This window comes from Marmota flaviventris, chromosome 12 (genome assembly GCF_047511675.1).
Source record: "Marmota flaviventris isolate mMarFla1 chromosome 12, mMarFla1.hap1, whole genome shotgun sequence".
In the NCBI taxonomy this organism is placed as follows: domain Eukaryota; kingdom Metazoa; phylum Chordata; class Mammalia; order Rodentia; family Sciuridae; genus Marmota; species Marmota flaviventris.
The window spans coordinates 71,004,284-71,024,590 of NC_092509.1; the positions used below are offsets into that span (position 1 = coordinate 71,004,284).

General features: G+C 40.5%; 1 protein-coding gene across 2 annotated transcripts in view; it reads left to right on the forward strand.

Moving 5' to 3' along the window:
- The window catches only part of Kcnh1 (potassium voltage-gated channel subfamily H member 1), a 361,447-nt gene that overhangs the window by 33,139 nt on the left and 308,001 nt on the right, over positions 1-20,307 (forward strand). For both annotated transcript variants that reach the window (XM_027934788.2, XM_027934789.2), the window contains exons 4-5: positions 4,475-4,603; positions 12,300-12,418. In XM_027934788.2, the coding sequence (XP_027790589.2) occupies positions 4,475-4,603; positions 12,300-12,418 (248 nt within the window). The remainder of the gene's footprint in view (positions 1-4,474; positions 4,604-12,299; positions 12,419-20,307) is intronic.

A 20,307-nucleotide genomic window follows, 5' to 3' on the forward strand; every position in this document is an offset into this window, starting at 1 on the left:
CACTTTGAGATATTGTCTCTTTCTAAGTCATTCAAACAGCCTTGTGAGGGGTGATGGGGCATTTTGATCTCATAGATGAGGATTGTAAAAGGAAGGTACAAAGGAAAGTAATAATTTTAAACACCTATGTGTCAAATGTTTATATTTTTAATTAATCTTAGGCAGGTCTACTATCCCTATTTTTCATACAAGGAAACTGACGTTGAGAGAAGTTAAATCAGTGTGGCCACGGCACACAATTAATGAAGGGAAAGAGCTCAAACCCTGGAATTGGGACCTCCAGATCAGATGTTCTAAAAGACAGTGGCCACTACTCCCCTGCTTGTGCTGTCTCGTCCTCTACATTTGTCATTTTTCTAAATCAAGTTGATTCCAGACAAATTGGTCTGGTTTTGGGGGCAAGCTGCCCTTCCCAAGTTTAGTTTTTGAACCTGTCAGAATGGCAGTGCTTCCCAGGAGTCAACCAAGAGTGCTTGTCTTTCTGTTTCATAGGACATGGTCTGGGTGCCCAGAGGCCTAGTTGTGGACAGTACCTAGCAGGAACCCTGGGTAGAAGGAAAATTGACAAAGGTCCCCAATTTTCTCATACACTTGAGTCTTGCTGTTGTTGTTGTTGTTGTTATTATTATTATTATTATTTTGGTTCCAGGGATTGAACCCAGGAGCTCTTAACCACTGAGCCACATCCCCAGCCCTTTTAAAACATATTTTACTTAGAGACAGGGTCTCACTGAGTTGTTTAGAGCTTTGCTAAGTCACTGAGGCTGGCTTTGAACTTGCAATCCTCCTGCCTCAACTTCAGGAGCCTCTGGGATTGCATGTGAGTGTCACGGCACCCGGTGGGAACTTCCATTATTAATAAGGGATGAGAATGAGCGTGACTAGGAACAGGTGTTTGATCTGGACTTTCCTTCCCACTAAGCATCCTCAGCCAGGAAAGAGCCTTTCTCCTAGCACAGCAGCCCTGGCCGTCAGCAGGGGTGTCTGATGCCCTGTTGTTCCTGAGTATGTACACTGCAAGGGTCCATCACTTGTCCTTTTGTCATTTTTACAGAAACAAGGTATCAAATGCTTGTTTTTCACAGTGGACACTTGAGTGAGGAGGCAGAATTTTAATCTCCTCCCTGATTCTTCTTATGTATGTATGTGAATGTACATTTATTGCCTCTCTAATATTTCAATGGAATGGCTCCTGCTGCAGAATCCTGGCTCTGAGAAGGACCCCAGGAGGCCACCTGCCCCAGTGTCTGCTGGCTTCAGTTTCACTTGAAGAAACTGTTTCATATATTGAGACTTTGAGTAATGTTTCATTAGATAAAAATACTTTTTTAAGAGGGAAGGAATTCCAGAGGTGCACATATAAGCATTCTGCTTACTTTCCTAGATTGTTTGGATGGTGATAATTTGGGGTGAAGGCAGATCTGAATGACTGTGAGGACACTGGAAATAGGATTTATGTCTTGGAAACTCAGCAAGTATTTCTAGAGCACCCATCCTGCCAAGGATGTCGAACAGCTCCATAATGGCACTCCCTGGAGTTGAGCAATGCAATGACCTCACATGACCCTGTGTATAACTAACTATATTAGATGCCCTTTGATAGGGGTACAAGGTGGTAAGAGAGAAAATAGTTCAGGACTCTGCTCTTGGAGTGGATTATGACATATTTAAAGAAACAGTCCCTAGTTGTTAAGTTTTTTTTTTGGGGGGGGAGGGTGGTCAATACATAGCAGCACCCTGCACATGTCAGAACCCACCAGGATATAAGAATCAGGAAAATAAAGGTTGAAATATCACTTTTGTGACAAATAAAGCTGATCCTGGAGAGCATAGTTTATATCTATGAGCAAGAGAGTTTCTAAAAGTGAACCCTTCAATCTTAATTACCCACCTGTCTCAGGTAGCACTGGAGAACTGCAGGCTTCTTCTCCCACTAGCTATCACCGCTGCCCCTTGCTTTTCCTCCTAACATGTATAGCATGGGGGAGCATGCTGTTTGAGTTACATGTCCAGTTCTTTCCAAGTCCAGAGGAAAAGACTTGAGTGTTACATTCAAAGATGCCCCCTGCCCACCACAGGGAAATACCCCATCAAAGAAAAGGAAATTCCTACCCTCAACAAACCCCCTTGATGAACTCAAATTGAACTCTATGGCAATACATACCAATTATATGAATTTTGGATACTAGATAGATTTTTAGATATGGAAGGGGAATGATCAGAGTAGTACATGTTTAATCAGGGAACATTTCTGGAAAAGGCAGCGGGCACACTTTCATGGAGAGAGGCATACAATATGAACAGATTGACCTGTTGAACTGGGTAGAGTTTGTGATGAACTTGAACTGTGGAAAAATGAAAAAGGCCACCTAAAATGGCTAATATGGTGGCGTTCAAGATCTCAGAGATGTGGGTTAGCATCATTGACTGCAATAGCTGAAATATGAAGATTAGATGGAATAGTTCCAACTGAACAAGTTCCTGGGCATCTGGCCCAGATGGTGTGGTGTCATGCATCTGACTTCATCTAAGAAGGGGATGGTACTGGGGACTTTAGCAAGATGACGCTCTTGGTATTAGACATGATGAGTGGTGCTCCTCTCATTGGATTTGTTACTAGTTTGATAAATTAGAAGTGTTTTCATCTGAAAAATAACTACCTAAGAATTTTTGAAACAAAAAGAAAATGGTTTTCTGGTTTGTTTCCTTTTTGTTTTACCAGCTAGGATACAACTGAAAGCTGTGAGTGTGTGGGCTCAATTGCCGTGATGCTTTCTTTTGGGCTTTCTGATGCTTTTTTGAAAATGGTTTAAAATCCCACAGATTCTGAGGAGGGGACTGGGAGAAATAATAACAGACCTTCCAAGAACAGTAAATAATTCAAAGGTCATATATATATATTTTTTTTGATCTTGAAATGCCATGTGTAATTTTTATATGGTAGATTTTTTTCTTTCAAAACATGTTTTTCTTACAGTGACATTACAGTCTGTTGGTTGTCTCAGAACACCTAATAACTGACAGCTAAAATTATGCAAAGAAAAATGAAAGAAGATTTAAGGCAACCATGAATGAATACACACACACACACACACACACATGCACACACACATAATCAAGATTTAAGAGAATACATTTCCATTGGATCTATTTTCTTCCTCTTTATACATTTTAGGGTTATTCATACTTCCGTATGAATAAGTGGTATATCCAAATCTGTAAGCTAGTTATAGTCAGAGAAGTTCAGGAAACCTTCAGGGTGTCTATTTTCATCTCCAAGATTCAATGAGTTGTCTGTTCTCTATCTCATACTATGAAATAATCTATGGGAATGTTAGCACAATGCCTGGAACACAGGAAACTCTCTAACACTTAACATCATGGGGAAATATTACTAGGCTTTAATTTGAAAATTGAAATAAATAGTATGTCAGATATTATCTCTTGTATACAAATTCAACAAATAGTTACTAATTTCATCTTATATGCCAGATGCTATTTTGGGAACTTGGATGCAAGAACTAGATGGGGAGGAACATACCTCGGCTCTGGGTCTTATTTAATTTAGTATCACAGAATATATTGGTGCTTCTTGCTGTGGTATCCTCTATGGACAGAAAGGGTTTATTTTTCCTATTTTTTTTGAAGCAAGAGAAGCACTATGAAGATACTTAGTCATAGCTACCTGACAGAGTGCCTGTCTAAGAAGCCAGTGAAATGAACTCTGCCCATCTCCTTCTATGGCTATGGGCATAAAGAAGAAGAGCTTGTTTATCCCCACATTAGCTCAGGAACAAGGGTTGAAGTTGAAACATTCATTGAGGCACTAATATGATCATAGTCCAACTTGTAATCTTTCCTTTCTGGGAGACTTTGTTAGGGAAATCATCATGGTCTTCCTTTCCTTCTTCAATTTCTTGTCACTTGCCATCATAGTGAACCTTTGGGATTTTTATTTTAGAGAGAAGAACTTAGAAATATAGTTTCTAACCCGTGATTGAATTATGTGAGCAAAGTTGATGGATTTGCAAACTGGACTTTGACCTTGGGGCCCCTTAGCAATGAATTTGAAATTCAAGTTTGTAGGGTCTGCAGGCCATGGTTGGCAGTACCCTTCTTGGCCTGCACTCTTTAATGTCTCCTATGTGGTCTAAGGTAAGTAGTTAGGTCCCCTTACTAAGTTTCTTCTCTATGATCAGATGAGGTTTTCAACCTATTTCCTGTTTTACAAGGGTTAAGAGATTTGTACTTACAAAGTTATTTGACCAGAAGAAAATCCCCACTGTGTTGTTACTAAGAAAGATTTTATTCCAGCAAGGAAAGAATTAATGGTGTAATACATCAGTACCTGAAGGAATGAGACCATTTAAAAAAATGAATTAATATTTGTACCTATTCATTCCTAAGTCTTTGCTTCCATAGTCCCTCAAATGAGAATGCAAATTACTGACCAACCTTTTAATATTCCTTTCAGGGACACCTGTGTGGTTCTTTGTGAAAATTGCTCCAATTCGAAACGAACAGGATAAAGTGGTTTTATTTCTTTGCACTTTCAGTGACATAACTGCTTTCAAACAGCCGATTGAGGATGATTCATGTAAAGGTTTGTAATTCTGATTTGTACAAATACATTTATACCTTTTTTATTTTCTCGTCTTGAGTGTAACTTTTGCTACAGAGAATTTGAGGTTGTCAAGGCAATCTCTGCACAAAGATCAAGATTTAAACTTTAATTTGTGTCTAGTAAAGTACTGTGCCATTCTACAATGTATTGGGGAAAGAAAGAGAGAGGAAAAATTGTTTCAAGTGAAGTATTTGATCAATTTCATACCTTCTAGAATGAACTCTTTCCAATTATGATTAGACAGAAGAAAGCAATTGACAAACCCAGTATCATCAGAATCTTTTTAGGTTTTAACATGACAAATGTCAGTCAACCAAATGGGACAGTACAAGTCTATATTCTTCTGATTTATATACAGATTTCCTTAGATTTGACTGAATTCTAGCATGTTAGGATTGTTGCACCTGATGTTAGCACATCTTCTGTGATCAATTGAATTAATTCTGCGGCCCGTTAATTCATTTTGGAACATGGCATTATGAGGTCAGGGTGTTGAGGAACATTTCCAAAGGGGTCATTAAATCAGCTCGAGACCACAGATTTTGTTTATATTGTATGCATGGGTTTTTTGAATTATGTTGGAGGCCTAGAAAAGGAGATGGCCAATTTTTTGAAACCATCATATCCCTGAAGAGGTCCAGCTCATGGGATCAACAAAAGATATCATGCTATTCCAAGAGGTTTGGGATCAGGGAGTGCTATAGTACCTCCCTCCTCCACAGCTTGCACTCGAGGTAACCAACAGACTGGAAGCTATTTCATGTGATGGGACTACCTGACTCTATGGTGGATTTTCCAGCTCTACCTGAAAACTCTGCTCCTGTGGTCTCCTGAGCTGAGCAGAGGGATGAGAGTCGAGCATCAAACTGGGCCATATTATTCTGGATGTGGCAGTAGTCTCATTGTTAAGTGGGCATTACAGGAGGAAATAAAAAAAACATTATGTGGATATTCTCTCAGGGCCTGAGAGCATTTAAAATTCTGGCACATTTAGACACTCACATTTGTGGAGTTGGGAGCATAATACTGTGTATACCAATGTATCCTTAAAAAAAACACAAAACTGTCAGCTCAATGAATCAAGTTCTACTTGCCTCTTGATTTCAGGACTTTAGCAGATGCAAAATCTCTCAAACCAGTGTCTCCATCTCCATTTTCCTGTAGGTTTGTGGTTGCCCAATTTCTAGTTTCTGATTTGAATATTTCTCAGTACATTAAGTACTAAGTGGTCATAGACTCACTTATTGTTATCATGTCACTAAATAGAAAGACTGTTTGCTTTTTAACCTAATAAGCTCATAAATAATCGTTTAAAGGCAATCTGATATTTTGACATTTAATTTTGCAAGTATTCTCTTAAAAATTTAAAATATGTGATTTGGCCAAGTCAAAGTGCTTTCTTTTCATCCCTGCTGGAACATTTTTAAGTGATATGTATGTATTATTCAATAGAAAAGGCATATCTTATGGAGAATACTACTTACCTTCCATGTGAGTGTCTACATTTGATTCTCATGAAACCTGAAAGAAGTGATAAATCAGAGTGATATAGTGAGACTCACTTAGGTTTATTTTTCAGGAATCATATACTCTACTTCATTTAACCTGCCTTAGTGATGCATTTTGTTGATTTTAAGAATCTTGATACACTCATTCAAGCATGCATTTATTCTACTCCCTGTTAGCCAAGGTATTTTTTTTTTTTTTGGTCAGCTATTCTTTCTGCAATATTTTTTGGTCAGCTATTCTTTCTGCAATGAGCTAACATGAGTAACATGTGATTTCATTTGTAAATATGTTAGAATACACACACACACACACACACACACACCCCTTGCTAGTGGATCATGCTTAGTAACTCCTCAAAGCCATGACTTTATAAGCCTGTCCATATGGAAGGCCATGGCAGATGTGTCCAGACCCTCCCACTTGTCATGTCACTGTGCCCCTAGCCAACACTGATTTGGTGGTTTGTTTAGGACAAACTCAAATTTTATATTAGCCTGTTTATGATGGAAGAGCATGATAATTTGCCAGGCCTTCTTAGTTGTAAGTCTATAAAATTTCATTCTGGCTGCAAGAATCAACTCTAGATGGAAAATATGCTGCCATGTGGCAGGACTGTGATTGTTCTGGCTTGACATTTCTTCTTGGATGTGCTCTTAGTGGTTCATTTCCAGCTGACCCAGCTGGGTTTTCAGCACACCACCTCAGTCAGCATTAAGAGACTTAAGAGTCTTGCTGACCCATGCTTATTTAAAATTCACTTTAGGATGGACGGGAAGGGTGGATAATCTAAAACCACAGAGAATTCCCAAATAATTGCTCTTTGGCATAGATGCAAGAGGTGGTTTTCTACCATCAGGTTGGTCCTTTAAGTCAATTGGGCTCATATTATCTTGAAAATGCCTTTGTTTTCTCTGATTATACAGTGCCTAGCTTTGGGGGTGGGGGAGGGTAAGTGCATCCTGATAGTGTTGTAAGAAACCAGTATGTGCCTAACGTTTTCCCATAAACAACCCACAAAAGGGGTAAAATATGTGATATTGAGAGTAAGATATTTTAGCATCTGATGCAAAGTCATTCTCCTTCTATCCAGAGCCTCTGGTGCTGGTGGTGGGCCTTGGGAATGCTTCCTGAGCCCTCTCTTTGTTGATGGTTGTTATCAGTTCTCAGGATGCTTTTTGTGAGCTACCCAGGTCCCTGAATTCCTCATCCTTCCTTTGCTGCCCACCTTTTGACTAATTCCCTTACTCTCTAACAGTGCCCATGGATGGTGTGGAACAGGAAATGAAAGTCAAGCTAGGGTTGCTGTTTGGTAACAGGTGGGAATTCCTGGCAAAAATGAGAATCTATGATGCTCTGGGGGTTTCACTGTTCCCTACCTTCTGCTTTTTCTTTGTTGGGGACATGGGGAGTGAGCTGCAAGATGGTGTTCTCTGTCCCACTCCCCCTTCTGAGCCAAAGGCCTGACAATTGAATAGAAGAGAATCAGAGCTTTCCTCCTGTTGGTCACCAAAGGAGGTTATCCCTCTTGTTTTCTCTCTTAATCCACCAAATAATCTCAGAGTTAAGCTATGTTTACTTTTACATTCAGAGTTAAACTTGATGAAAACACGGACAACAAATGGAGTGTAAAACTCCAGAGGAGATTTTTTAAGGGCTGAAGATTTAGAATATGTGAGGATGTGGGTTCTGGCAGCTGCTGTGGCTGCCAGCCCTTCTCCATGTGTCTTCAAGTGGGATATTTATGAGACACTCTTGGGAAAGACACAGAGTAATTGTTAAAAGTTACAGCCTCTTCACCTTCAGTACTAACATTTTATCTGTCTGCCTTTAGGGTGGTGGAAAAGTGATGAATTAGTGGCGGCTACTTGAAGAAGCCTTCCTAGGTTTTGGCATGTTTGCACATTGACAGGGAAAAGACCATGAGAGACTTAAGGACATTAGTCAGGGGTCCACACTGGTTTTATATCTGGTCTAGTGTCTACTGCTTTCTGCTGGATGTTGGATTATGACTTCAGTTTCTCTAAGATAATCTGCAACTCTAAATCTCAGGACAAACCTGGCCTCCATCTTTTCTGGGATCCCCAGACTTGCTCTCTTAGGAGCTAGAACTCTAACTTATCCCAGAGCTTTCTCTTCTGGCCTAGAGAGTATATAGGGTTTATGGGATAAAGTAACCTAGTGGGTAGCTCACCCAAGTTGAAATACAGTAGCCATCATGGGGTCAAGGCAAAGGGAACAATCCTGCTTCCTGAGAATGGGAGACAGGACCCAGGAAATACCTTAGCTAGACTGCACACTGTGTTCCTTTCCTCTTGTCCTTCTTCTTCTTTCACTCTTCCTCTTCCCTTCATGCCCACCCTGTCTCATCTTTCCTGATCATGCAATGTTTTCAGTCTTCTCATAGCACCCACAGCCTTGCCCATGCCTAACTCTCTCATGACATTTGACAGAGTTGCAAGAACCCTGGGCCAGGAGTTTCTTCATTTGAGCTTGATTGAGTGTTGAATTCCCAAAGGGGATGCTCTAGGAGGAGTGGGTTCAGAAATGCCCAAGAAAGAGGGAGGCACAGAAATACTTTTTAAAATTTTAATAGAGTTTTTGAAACGGGCTGGTATCCTTTGGAATTCATGTCTGTTGGAAGCCCATACAGAAGTAGGGCAATGAGAAAAAAATCTTGTTCCCCATCTACATTTATTCAGTACACACATTTCTGAGTGCCACTTGGGCATCTAACCTTGTACTTGGTGCTGGATATAAGGAAATGTCTCAGGTAGAGTCCCTATTCATTTGGAGACCACTTGGAGGATGGACAGCCAGGTTAGCAAATAAGGATGATAAATGATAATCAATGGTCTAATAGAAGCCTGTCTAAGGCAAGTTGGGGGTACAACAGAGGGAGTGGGCAGCTGTGCTGGGGGAGGCCAGTGTCTGGGAAAGACTTTTTGGGGGAGAGTACATCTGCTGCTTTGTTTTCCTTCTGGAATATGATCATCTGCCTTGCTGCAAGTGTGGTCATCTGAGCTGGGTTCCCATTGGGTTATCCCTTCCCAACTGGCTCTTTGGACAATAGGAGATTCACTTTCTCTAGGGATGATTTCCTCTCATGGCTCTGCTTTGAAGGGCATCTTGGTCTAATTTGTATATATTATCTTTCACCAAACCTGTGTGCTTCTCCTCCTGTGTTTTTAATGTCATCTAGTGGCTGTTACCCCAATCATCCCAACCAGAAATTTAGGGGTCACCCCATCTCTCACTCTCCAAACATTGTCTGCAAATGTTGTTCACCAAGTTGTATTAATTGCGCCTCTGTCACTGCTCTTGTATCTCTCCTTGTCCCCCAGCTCAAACAACAGCATTGGCCCAGCCCTGTATGACCTCTGGCCTGGAGTCCTGCCTGTCTTCCGTTAACCTTTTTTAAAAAGTCCAGTGTCCACTCTGCAGTTCCATCCTTTTAGAATGCACACCTCTCCCCCTCGTATTTAAACTCCTTCAGTGGTCCCCCTTGGATTTCAGAACGTAGTTCAAAGCTTTAAACTTACCTTCCAGGTTCTTAACTGCCTGTGTTCTTCCTGACCGGGCCCCTGAAAACCTCTTTAGCATCACTTGAGACCCCTCACTCAACCTCCCATGCTCTACAAGCTGTGTCCTTTCACCTAGTCATGTAGAATGACTTACTCTTCACTAGCATCTTGCTCGATTTTATGATTTCTTGTTTTTGTAGGTGTTGTTCTTTTGTGTGGAAATTCCTTTCATAGTGGAGTCCACCTAGCTCCTGCTGGTCTTTCAAAGTTTTCCTCTAGTGTTATCTCCCCCCAGAAGCCTTCCTCCACTCTCCAGCCTAGATTAGATATGCCTTCCCTGGACAGTCCTGGCCATGCTGTCTCTGCCATTGAACTTTGTTGTCATGGTGCCTGAGGCCTGAATCTATCTTATTTGTCTTATTATCTCTAGTTACCTAGCATTGTGCTTGATACATAATAATTATGTTTATAGAATCAGTTCATGAATGAATGAATCTGTTCTTCCACCTGGTTAGGCATGATGGCTAACCATAGTCCAAAGCTGGGTGCAGGCTACACACCTGTAAACCCAGTACCTTGGGAGGCTGAGGCAGGAGAATTGCCTCAGCAACTTAGAGAGATCCAGTGTCAAAATAAAATAAAACAGGGCTAGGGATATAGCTCAGTGGTAGAGTGCTTGCATAGCATGCATGAGGTCTTGGGTTTAATCCCTAGTACTACAAGGAAAAGGAAGGAAGGAAGGAATGAACGAATGAATGAATGAACGAATAAATGAACTATAGTCCAGAAAGAAAAACATGGGTTGAGAACTTGGGAGAGAACTTCTTTCTTTCCTTGTTATCCTGCTTGTCCTGGGTAGAAGCATATTGGAAATTTCACACTGCCCATCCATTTCCCATCCAGCCCACACTCACTTCCCCATGCACTCCACTCAGCCAGCTAAGAGCCAGCTCCTTAAAGCACCATGTTCTTGGAAAGAGAATAAGGCTGTGCCAAAGAAAATGGGCTAGGTTGAGTCCAGGAAAATGTCCAGAGGTACAGGAATCTTTTTTCCATACCTTTGTGGTAGTTCAACTGATAGTCCAGGGCCCTGAGTTCCCTGCCAGGAGAGATCTGGTATGTCTGTCCTGCTACCTCCTTCTCATCATTATTCCCACAGCGTGGGTTGCTGTGGTGGTGATCATGGTGTTAGAGTAGGTATGGAGCCCAGGCCAATGTTTGCATGCATAACTGTTTCTACCTGATTAAAAAAATACTTTCTTCTCTTCCTGAAAAGCTTTGAAGAACTCAGTTCCAACTTCATTTTGAGCTGAAAGAGAGCTTGATTCTGAAAGAGATTTTTTAAAAATTCCTAGTCCATGCTTCCCACAAGCACAGTTCCAGGAGAGCATTAATAAATGGCACATTTGGGAGAGATGTCATAGACCCCTGCAGAGTTTGGGCTGTCCTCTCCTGTTAGCAACTGCTATGCAACTCTTTTCAAAGTGACACTAGGAGTCCTCCATTTCTGCTTCATGGCATTAGAGTAGATGAAAGTTTTTATTAAAACCCAGTACTTCTGGAATGAGATTAAAAAAAAAAAAACAGTTGATTTAGTTATCTTGCTACACATTGGCAAACACTTACCCAGATCATGATTCTTAAAAACCATTCTTCTCCTTAATTCCATTGTCATCTGAATTCTGTCTTGGAAAGGCACTCCAGGGTAAAATTTGGAAAGTGAGATTTCTGCTGGAAGGTGCTGAATGTTTCTAAACTCTTAAAAAAAAAAAAAGCCTAGTTCTGCTTTTAGCTGTCTTGTAAAAACAGTTGCATGCTCTGTTTACTTGCTGTACATCACACATCTGGGTTTTTGGAGCTCCTGAAACTCAGGCTTGGTCTTGAGATCTCTGACAGGCTTTCAGAGGTCTCACGGGACAACTGCCATGGTTATAACCTTAATACAGATGGATTGCCGGGTCTTAGAATGAATGGTTATCTTTGGGGGCCTCAGATTACAGTGATCACTGACAGATTTTCGGAAAAGACCTGTCATTGACCCTCCTTCCTTCTTCCCCCAGCTGACTAAAACTGGTCAGTGTTTTTTCCCCACCTACTCAGGAGTTGAATTCGTTTTTTATTCCCCTGGTCTTGGAGAAGATCATGGAATGACCTTATGATTCACTTGCTCATGTAAAAGCCCAAATCAGTTCCGTTTTTTTTTTTCAAGATTAGACAGTATGGAGATTGGAACAGGCTGAGCCAATCTTCCAAGTCAGAGAAACTTCTGGAAGGCCTGATGTGAGCTGGTGGAAAAGCCTTGGGCCAGAGTGGAGAGATCTGAATTCTAGTCTTTCTCATTGTCTGGGTGCCCCGTGTCATTTTTTTCCCCCATTTGAGAAAGGTACTAAGACCTACCTTAGCAACTTCTCAAACTTGTGATTAGGATGAGGTGAAAATTCATGGTAAAAGTAAATTGCTACACAAGTCTGAGAATGTCAAGGTGCATTTACGAGCAGCCAGTCTTGCTTGCAGGGATGAAGAGTGACTCATGGGATTTCAGAGGACACTGTGGGTGTGTTTCTGACAGTGTCACTGGTGATGTGAATGTCTGTGCTCCTGAAGGACATGGTTGAGCCTGTCTTTTTGCTCTTTCACATGTTCAGGCTGGGGGAAGTTTGCTCGGCTGACCAGAGCACTGACAAGCAGCAGGGGTGTCCTGCAGCAGCTGGCTCCCAGTGTGCAAAAGGGTGAGAACGTCCACAAGCACTCCCGCCTGGCAGAGGTAAGGGCAGTGGGAACTCTTCTCTAGTCACACTTCTTAGGGGCGTCTGGGCTAAAGAAATAGCACAAAGCTAGTGTGCTGGCTTGGAGGGGGACCTTTGGAACTCCCAGAATTTTATTGTGGTTAGGCTACACAATGTGTGACTTTGGGTAAGTGACCTCACTTGTTTGAGCTTCCTACTTTCTCATATGTAAAACCAGCCCAGAGATGGCTGATATCACATGAGATGATAGTTGTCAATTTTTTTTTTATAAATGTCAACATTTTTGAAGGCAGAAAAAAGGAGGTAGAAGTATTTCCATATTCATGAAAGAGTTTTAACTTATAAACCACCTGATGTTATTATTATAGTTGTTATTTGAGCAATACTTATGCTATTATAGGAAAAGAAGATATAATAATCAAAAAAGAAGAAAATAAAAGCCACCTGTAACCTCACTGACCTCATAGCATTGTTACATTTGTGTGTGTGTGTGTGTGTGCGCATTTATCTCTTTTCTTTGAGTATATCCTATTGCCTAAGGACAAAGAAATTAGTTTTTTTACATGTTAATGCTTACGGTATTGAAATGCATCTGAAAATCAATGTGCACATTGAATGAGGTCATGGTATCTTTTCTTCACTTTATATAATCAATAACCTCTTTCCAGGTTAATAAATATACTTAAAATCATCGTTTTTATTTATTTTTTTTTTTTGTAGTTGTAGATGGACAGCATGTCTTTATTTTATTTGTTCATTTTTTTGTGGTGCTAAGGATCCAACCCAATGCCTTACACGTGCTAGGCAAGCACTCTGCCACTGGGATACAGCCCCAGCCTGCCGCAGTCTGGCTGGGCACAAATGCCGCAGTCTGGCTGGGCACACAATCACGAGCCACCACACAGCTTGTAGATTCAAACAGCAACTCTTTATTCCCGAACTCACACCAGCCGTCTACAATCACGTTCTGGGGAAATCCACGTTCTCTGCCCAAATCCACGTTCTCTGCCCAACTCCACGTTCTCTGGGCTTCTATCTCCAAAATATACTGTCTGAATCCCGTGAGAACTCAAGGGGAACTCAGGCAGCAGGATACGCCCTATTCCCAGCAGGAATAATCTTAAACCTTAAACCTGGAACCTAAACTGGGAACGCCCTAAACAGGATTATCTTAAAACCGGGAACACCCTAATCTGCCTTGGTCCTTGAGCAAGGTCACCTACATTCAATGTCGCTGCAACATGTCAGCAACATGGGGTACGCTGGCAAGGAAATTGTCATACCTACTTGGCTAATGGCTCCCAGCATCTCCCCCCTTCTGATTAATTAAACAACAAGCAATGTGGCTTAAGGACTGTGCCTGGTAGGTTGTCCAATTCAACATATGGTTCTTACCCGTCATCGGAAAACTGACCTTTAGGCGTCAGCCTCCTGTCTTAGGTTGATACCACTGCAATTGAATCATACCCGTCACTGACTACCGGTCCAGCATACAGCCATACTTGTGGATAGGTCTATGCACCAGTGGGGGGGTGAGGTTCTTTGCCTCACCTCTGTTGGCCCCCAAATTTGGCCTTGGTGCCAGTGGGGGAGTGAGGTTAATGTGGCTTATGGACCGTGCCTGGTAGGTTGTCCAATTCAACATATGGTTCTTACCCGTCATCGGAAAACTGACCTTTAGGCGTCAGCCTCCTGTCTTAGGTTGATACCACTGCAATTGGATCATACCCGTCACTGACTACCGGTCCAGCATAAGCCATTGGCCCCCAAATTTTAGACCATCACTAGCAGAAGGGAGGAGGATACAGAAATGCCACGACACCAAGCCAATTGACGGCTCCTTGGGAAAAAATTGCATCACTGGTGACACCATCAGCAAAGATATGTCAGCACTACCACAATTAACATGGGGTGCGCTGGCAAGGAAATAAAAATTGCATCACTAGTGACACCATCAGCAAAGATATGCCAGCATTACCACAATTCGCTGCACCAAACGATAGTTACATAGTCCAGGCAAGTTCTGCAAGCAGTTCAAAGCGGAGGAATCTATCAATATGTCCATTTCCTCCCAAAATCCGTCTCCTCCCAAAGTAAGTTGACTCTTTGCTTGTTGAGTTAAATTCATTGATGCATCAGTTTATACAGTTTACTGTGATAGCTATCATAGAAGCTGTCTTCACCGGTACTGGGATGGAGATGGGAATTCTGGCAATGATGCTAAAAAGACATTATCCTGAAAAGAATTATTAAATATAATGAAAAGGAAAGGTGAAAGTAAACAAACAGATCTGTTAACCTACTTTAAAAACAATCCTTAACAGCCTTTTACCTAATTTAAACTAGTAAACAAACAGATCTGTTAACCACCTTTAAAAACAATCCTTAACAGCTGTTTACCTAATTTAAATTAAACCATTTAAATCACGTGAATAAAAAAAATAATAATAATTCGGATCCATTTTTTCATGAGCGCTCCTCATATAAGAAATATGGACATACGCACATACAGACATACAACACAAAACACAAGAGTGTACATAAACGTACAACACATAAGAAAATAGTAAAGGCCTTGTAGCTTTACCTAGGTGAAATCTCCATTGCAATGTTTAAAAACTCCACAGTCAAAAAATAAAACTGATCAGAAAAACATTAACCTAGGTTTGTATGAGCTCAAAAAATAAAAATAGAACCTTATGATGTGGAAAAATGCAATAATAAAATAGCTATTGAAAAAAGCATCCTGGTTAATCACTGTCGCAGATGTAAGAATGGCCAAGCTGGAGTTCTGGATATCAGCTGTTATGGATTTGAGTCAAATCATCTTCTTTTCGATCTGTAGAGACTGTTTTAGTTAATCTCTCTGGAATCCAAATGGGCTGCTGTTCTCCCTGTGGAAAAACACAAACAGACCCCCGACTCCAGACAATCACTGGGTCAGGACCTTTCCATTGTCCTGTTAGAATATCTTTCCAAAGTACTTTAGGCTTATGTACATTTTTTGGATACATATGTCTTTCCGCAGCACTAAGTCCTGATGAATCCAAATTTAAAAAGTTTAGAGTAAAAAGCGTTATTTTAAGTTTATCTTTGGGGGATATATACCCCTTTCCAATTCCCTCTTTTTGCTTTAATAAGTATGTTTTGATAGTTTGATGAGCTCTTTCAACTATGCCTTGTCCCTGTGGATTGTATGGGATTCCTGTTATATGAGTAATACCAAATGATGAGCAAAATTGTTTAAAAGAGGTAGAGGTATAGCCAGGACCATTATCGGTTTTTAACTGTTTAGGAACGCCCACAGTGGCAAAATTTTGTAAGCAATGAGCTATAACATCTTTAGTTTTTTCTCCGGCATGAAGGGAGCCCATCAAAAATCCGGAAGAAGTATCAACTGTAACGTGTAAATATTTTAATTTTCCAAATTCTGGCAAGTGTGTGACGTCCATCTGCCAAATATGGTTAGGTATCAGTCCTCTAGGATTGACTCCAAGATTAACTTGTGGTAAAAATGTCACACAATTTTGACATTGTTTTATTATATGTCTGGCTTGTTCCTTAGTTATTTTAAAACGCTTTTGTAAAGTATTAGCATTAACATGAAACCTTTTATGAAAATTTGTAGCTTCTTCAAATGTAGAGAAAATATGTATGTCATGTGTAGTTTTATCTGCTAAATCATTGCCTAAACTAAGGGCTCCAGGCAATCCTGTATGTGCCCTAATATGTCCTATGAAGAATGGATCTTTTCTGTCCCAGATTAGACTTTGTATAGTGGAAAACAAAGAGAAAACAGTAGAAGAAGGGGAAATCCTACCAGCATCTTCAAGAGATACTATAGCATTAACTACATACTGACTATCAGAAAATAAATTAAATACAGAATCTTTAAACATCACAAAAGCTTGTAAAACTGCATTAAGCTCTACCTTTTGAGCTGATTGTTTGGGTACTAAAAATGTAAAAGTTTGATCTGGGGTAACTACTGCTGCTGTACCATTATTAGACCCATCAGTGAATATATTTGGAGCATTCATGATAGGTGTTTTTCTTGTCATTTTAGGAAAAACTACAGGATGCTTAGACCAAAAAGACAACAAAGGATTAGATGGTAAATGATTATCAAATGTAACATTAGATTTACACATGATTATTGCCCAAGTATTTAACTCATTAGCTAACTCATCAATTTGATCCATAGTATATGGAGTAATAATTTTATTGGGAGAAATTCCAAACACTCCCTTCGCTGCTTTTATTCCTTTGAGTATTAATTGTCCTACAGCCTCAGGATACCTAGTAAGAATAGTGTTAGGAGAATAAGATAAATGTATCCACAATAATGGACCGTCTTGCCAAAATACTCCTGTAGGAATATTTTTTGTTGGTAGTACAATAAATAATAAAGGCAAACTTATATCAATTCTATCCAAATGCATATTTTCCATATATGTTTCAATAATTTTTAATGCCTTTCTTGCTTTAGGAGTTAACATGCGGGGTGAATTTGGATCTGATGGACCTTTTAGAATATCAAATAAAGGTCCCAATTCTCCTGTTGGTATACCTAGATAAGGCCTTATCCAATTTATGTCTCCCAATAACTTTTGAAAGTCGTTAAGTGATTTGAGTTGATCTACTCGTATTTGAATTTTTGGTGGACGGACCATGGTTGAGGATAATAGAACTCCTAAATAATTGATTGGAAAATTTAATTGTACTTTATCTATTGCTATCTCTAGATTATAATTTTTTAATAAGTTTGTAAGTGTGGCATAACATTCCAGCAATATGTTTTTATCTTTATGTGCCAATAATACATCATCCATATAGTGAAATATTTGTAGTTCAGGATTTTGATTTCTAAGTGGCTGGATTGCTTTGTTAACATATATTTGGCACATAGTTGGACTGTTAGCCATCCCTTGAGGGAGTACTTTCCATTCATATCTCTGATCAGGACCTTCATGATTTAATGCAGGGATAGTAAATGCAAAACGTGGACTATCCTCGGGATGAATTGGAATTGAAAAAAAACAATCTTTAATATCTATAGCTAAAACATGCCAGGTTTTTGGCAAAGCAGACAATTGAGGAATCCCTGATTGAGCAGGTCCCATAATAACCATCTCATTATTAATGGCTCTTAAATCTTGCAATAATCTCCATTTACCAGATTTCTTTTTGATGACAAAAATGGGAGTATTATGGGGAGATATGGAAGGTTGTATATGTCCTTCTGCTAATTGTTGTTTGACCAGATCATGGGCTACTTGTGTCTTTTCTTTAGTCAGGGGCCACTGAGGAACCCACACTGGTCTTTCTGATTTCCAAGTAATTTTGATTGTCTCAGTGGCCCTTTCTGAAAATCCAACCCATGTCTGTCTGTTCCTTGATCTATTTGTACTGGTGCTGCTATACCTTGCCCTTGTTTTCCTAATCTTTTTTCTTTCCTAAAGCCTTGTCTAGCCCTAGTAGTGGGCGAATTAGGATTGATGTTATTTGTTAATGTCAAACCTAATTGATCTAGGACATCTCGTCCCCATAAATTTATAGGAAGATGATCCAATACATATGGCTGTATAGTTCCTTCACATCCTTCAGGATCCTTCCAATCTAATATCATAGAACTTCTATGGGGATTAGTCGCCACTCCTAGGCCTTGAAGCGTTTGAGTGGCTTGTTGTAATGGCCAATGTTTTGGCCATTCTTGACGAGAGATAATGCTAAGGTCAGCTCCTGTGTCCAGTAGCCCATTAAACTCATGACCTTGAATATTTAGTTTTAGCATTGGGCGAGAATCTAAATTTAAAGACAACATAGCCCAATCTACACCTGTGGAGCCTAATCCCCTGGAACCTCTTTCTACACTATGACTAAGAAATTTATTATGTAGGCTGGGTATTATTAACAACTGTGCTATTCTATCTCCAGGTGAAATTACTGATATACCTCTTGGAGAACTAGCTATAATTTTTATTTCACCTACATAATCGGGATCAATTACCCCAGGACTTATCATAAGTCCTTTTAATGTAGATGAACTACGTCCCAGTAATAAGCCTACTGTTCCTTGGGGAAGAGGTCCTTTTACTCCTGTGGGAATGATTTGAACTCCCATCTCTGGAGTTAATACTGCTCTGGCAGAGGCGCAGATGTCCAACCCTGCGCTCCCTCGGGTTTGTCTGATGAGGGATTTAATGGACAATGTGTCCTGGGCACTACCCTGATGGTGTTGCTGGGATCCTCCACTGCCCCGTATATTTGTGGTTGTGGGCCCCGGAGCATTGGGCCCCCCTGTCCGTTTTTTGGCAATGGAGCCTGATGCCTTTCTCCACGATATCTTGGATAAATACCTGGTCTTTGTCCGTTTTTTGATAAGGGAGTACCTTCTATGGTGGTTTGAGAACGGCATTCATTAGCCCAATGTCTCCCTCTACGGCATCGTGGGCAAATACCCGGTATTCTATTCCTTTGATACCTACTTTTGTTAAACCCTCCTCCTATGGGGCAATTCCTTTTAAAATGTCCTGTTTGTTCACAATCATAGCATGTTTTTGGCCTGGCATCTAAAGCCTGTTGTACTGCAGCTGCCAAGACTTGCCCTTGTTCATTAATATCTCTACATAATTTAATATATGTGTTTAAATCTTCATGTCTCCATGGTCTAATAACCTCTCTGCAGCAACGATTTGCTTGGTCATAAGCCAGTTGTTTTATTAATGGCATTGCTTGTTCTGTATCCCCCAAAATTTTGGCAGCCGTTTGAATTAGCCTATCTACAAAGTCAGCGTAAGGTTCATTAGCTCTCTGTATTACCTTAGATAGCTGACCTTGTAAATCTCCATGTCCTTGTAAAGTCTTCCATGCCCTAACTGCGTCTGCAGCAATTTGTGCATATATAGCAGGATCATATTCAATTTGTTGCCGTTGACCCTCATAAGGTCCTTTTCCTAACAACATATCTAGATTTCTTTGAGGGTAACCGGCTGCTGCATTTCGCCTAGCTGTCTCCGTGCAAAATTCCTCATTGGCAACCTTCCATAACAAATATTGTCCTCCATTTAGTACAGATTTACACATGCTAGCCCAATCTGCTGGCGTCATGTCCAAGTTAGTAATGGACTCGACCATGCTTACCGTGAAGGGAGCTTGGGGGCCATAGGTTGTTACAGCCTCCTTTAACTGCTTCACTGTTTTAAAATCTAATGCACGGTGAATTCGCTGCCCTCCAGCCTGTTCAAGTACAGGGCATGCTAATCTTTGAGGTCCTGTCTCAGGATCCCATTTATCAACTACGGGGTTTGAGGGCCACTCAGCTGTCTCCATCGGTGGGGCTGTTGGTTGAATTACGCCCTCTTGTGATAAAACGGAGTTAGTAACAGCCTCCTGTTGTGGCCTTTTTCCTAACAACCCCTTTTCCTTTAAATTTTCTTCCTCTGTCTGACTAGCTCGAGAGACCTTCTCTTTTGCTTGATCTAAAATGTCTTTCTCCATGGTCTGAACCTCTAACAATTTACTTAACATCTTTTCGGTTTGTTTTTTACTAATTTCTAATCTACTATAAAGATAACGCAACCCAATAAGATAGCACAAAACAAAGCCGAAACTGAATGAAACAAAAACGGAATAAAAAATCATTGTATCAATTTTCTCTTCCTCAGGGCCGACAAACTTCAAACCTTTAGTCAACCATTTTTTCCAGTTTGCCTGAGAAATTTCTAGGGATAGGCAGCTTGAAACAAAAACAAGATAAATCAAAACAATAACACATTGTTTTTTGAATTGGTCACCCATTCTTTCGCTCTTCCTCAGGGGCGAGCAATTTCACTTACCTCTAAACTTCAGAAGTTCCCCGTAGGGGCCACCAAATGCCACAGTCTGGCTGGGCACAAATGCCGCA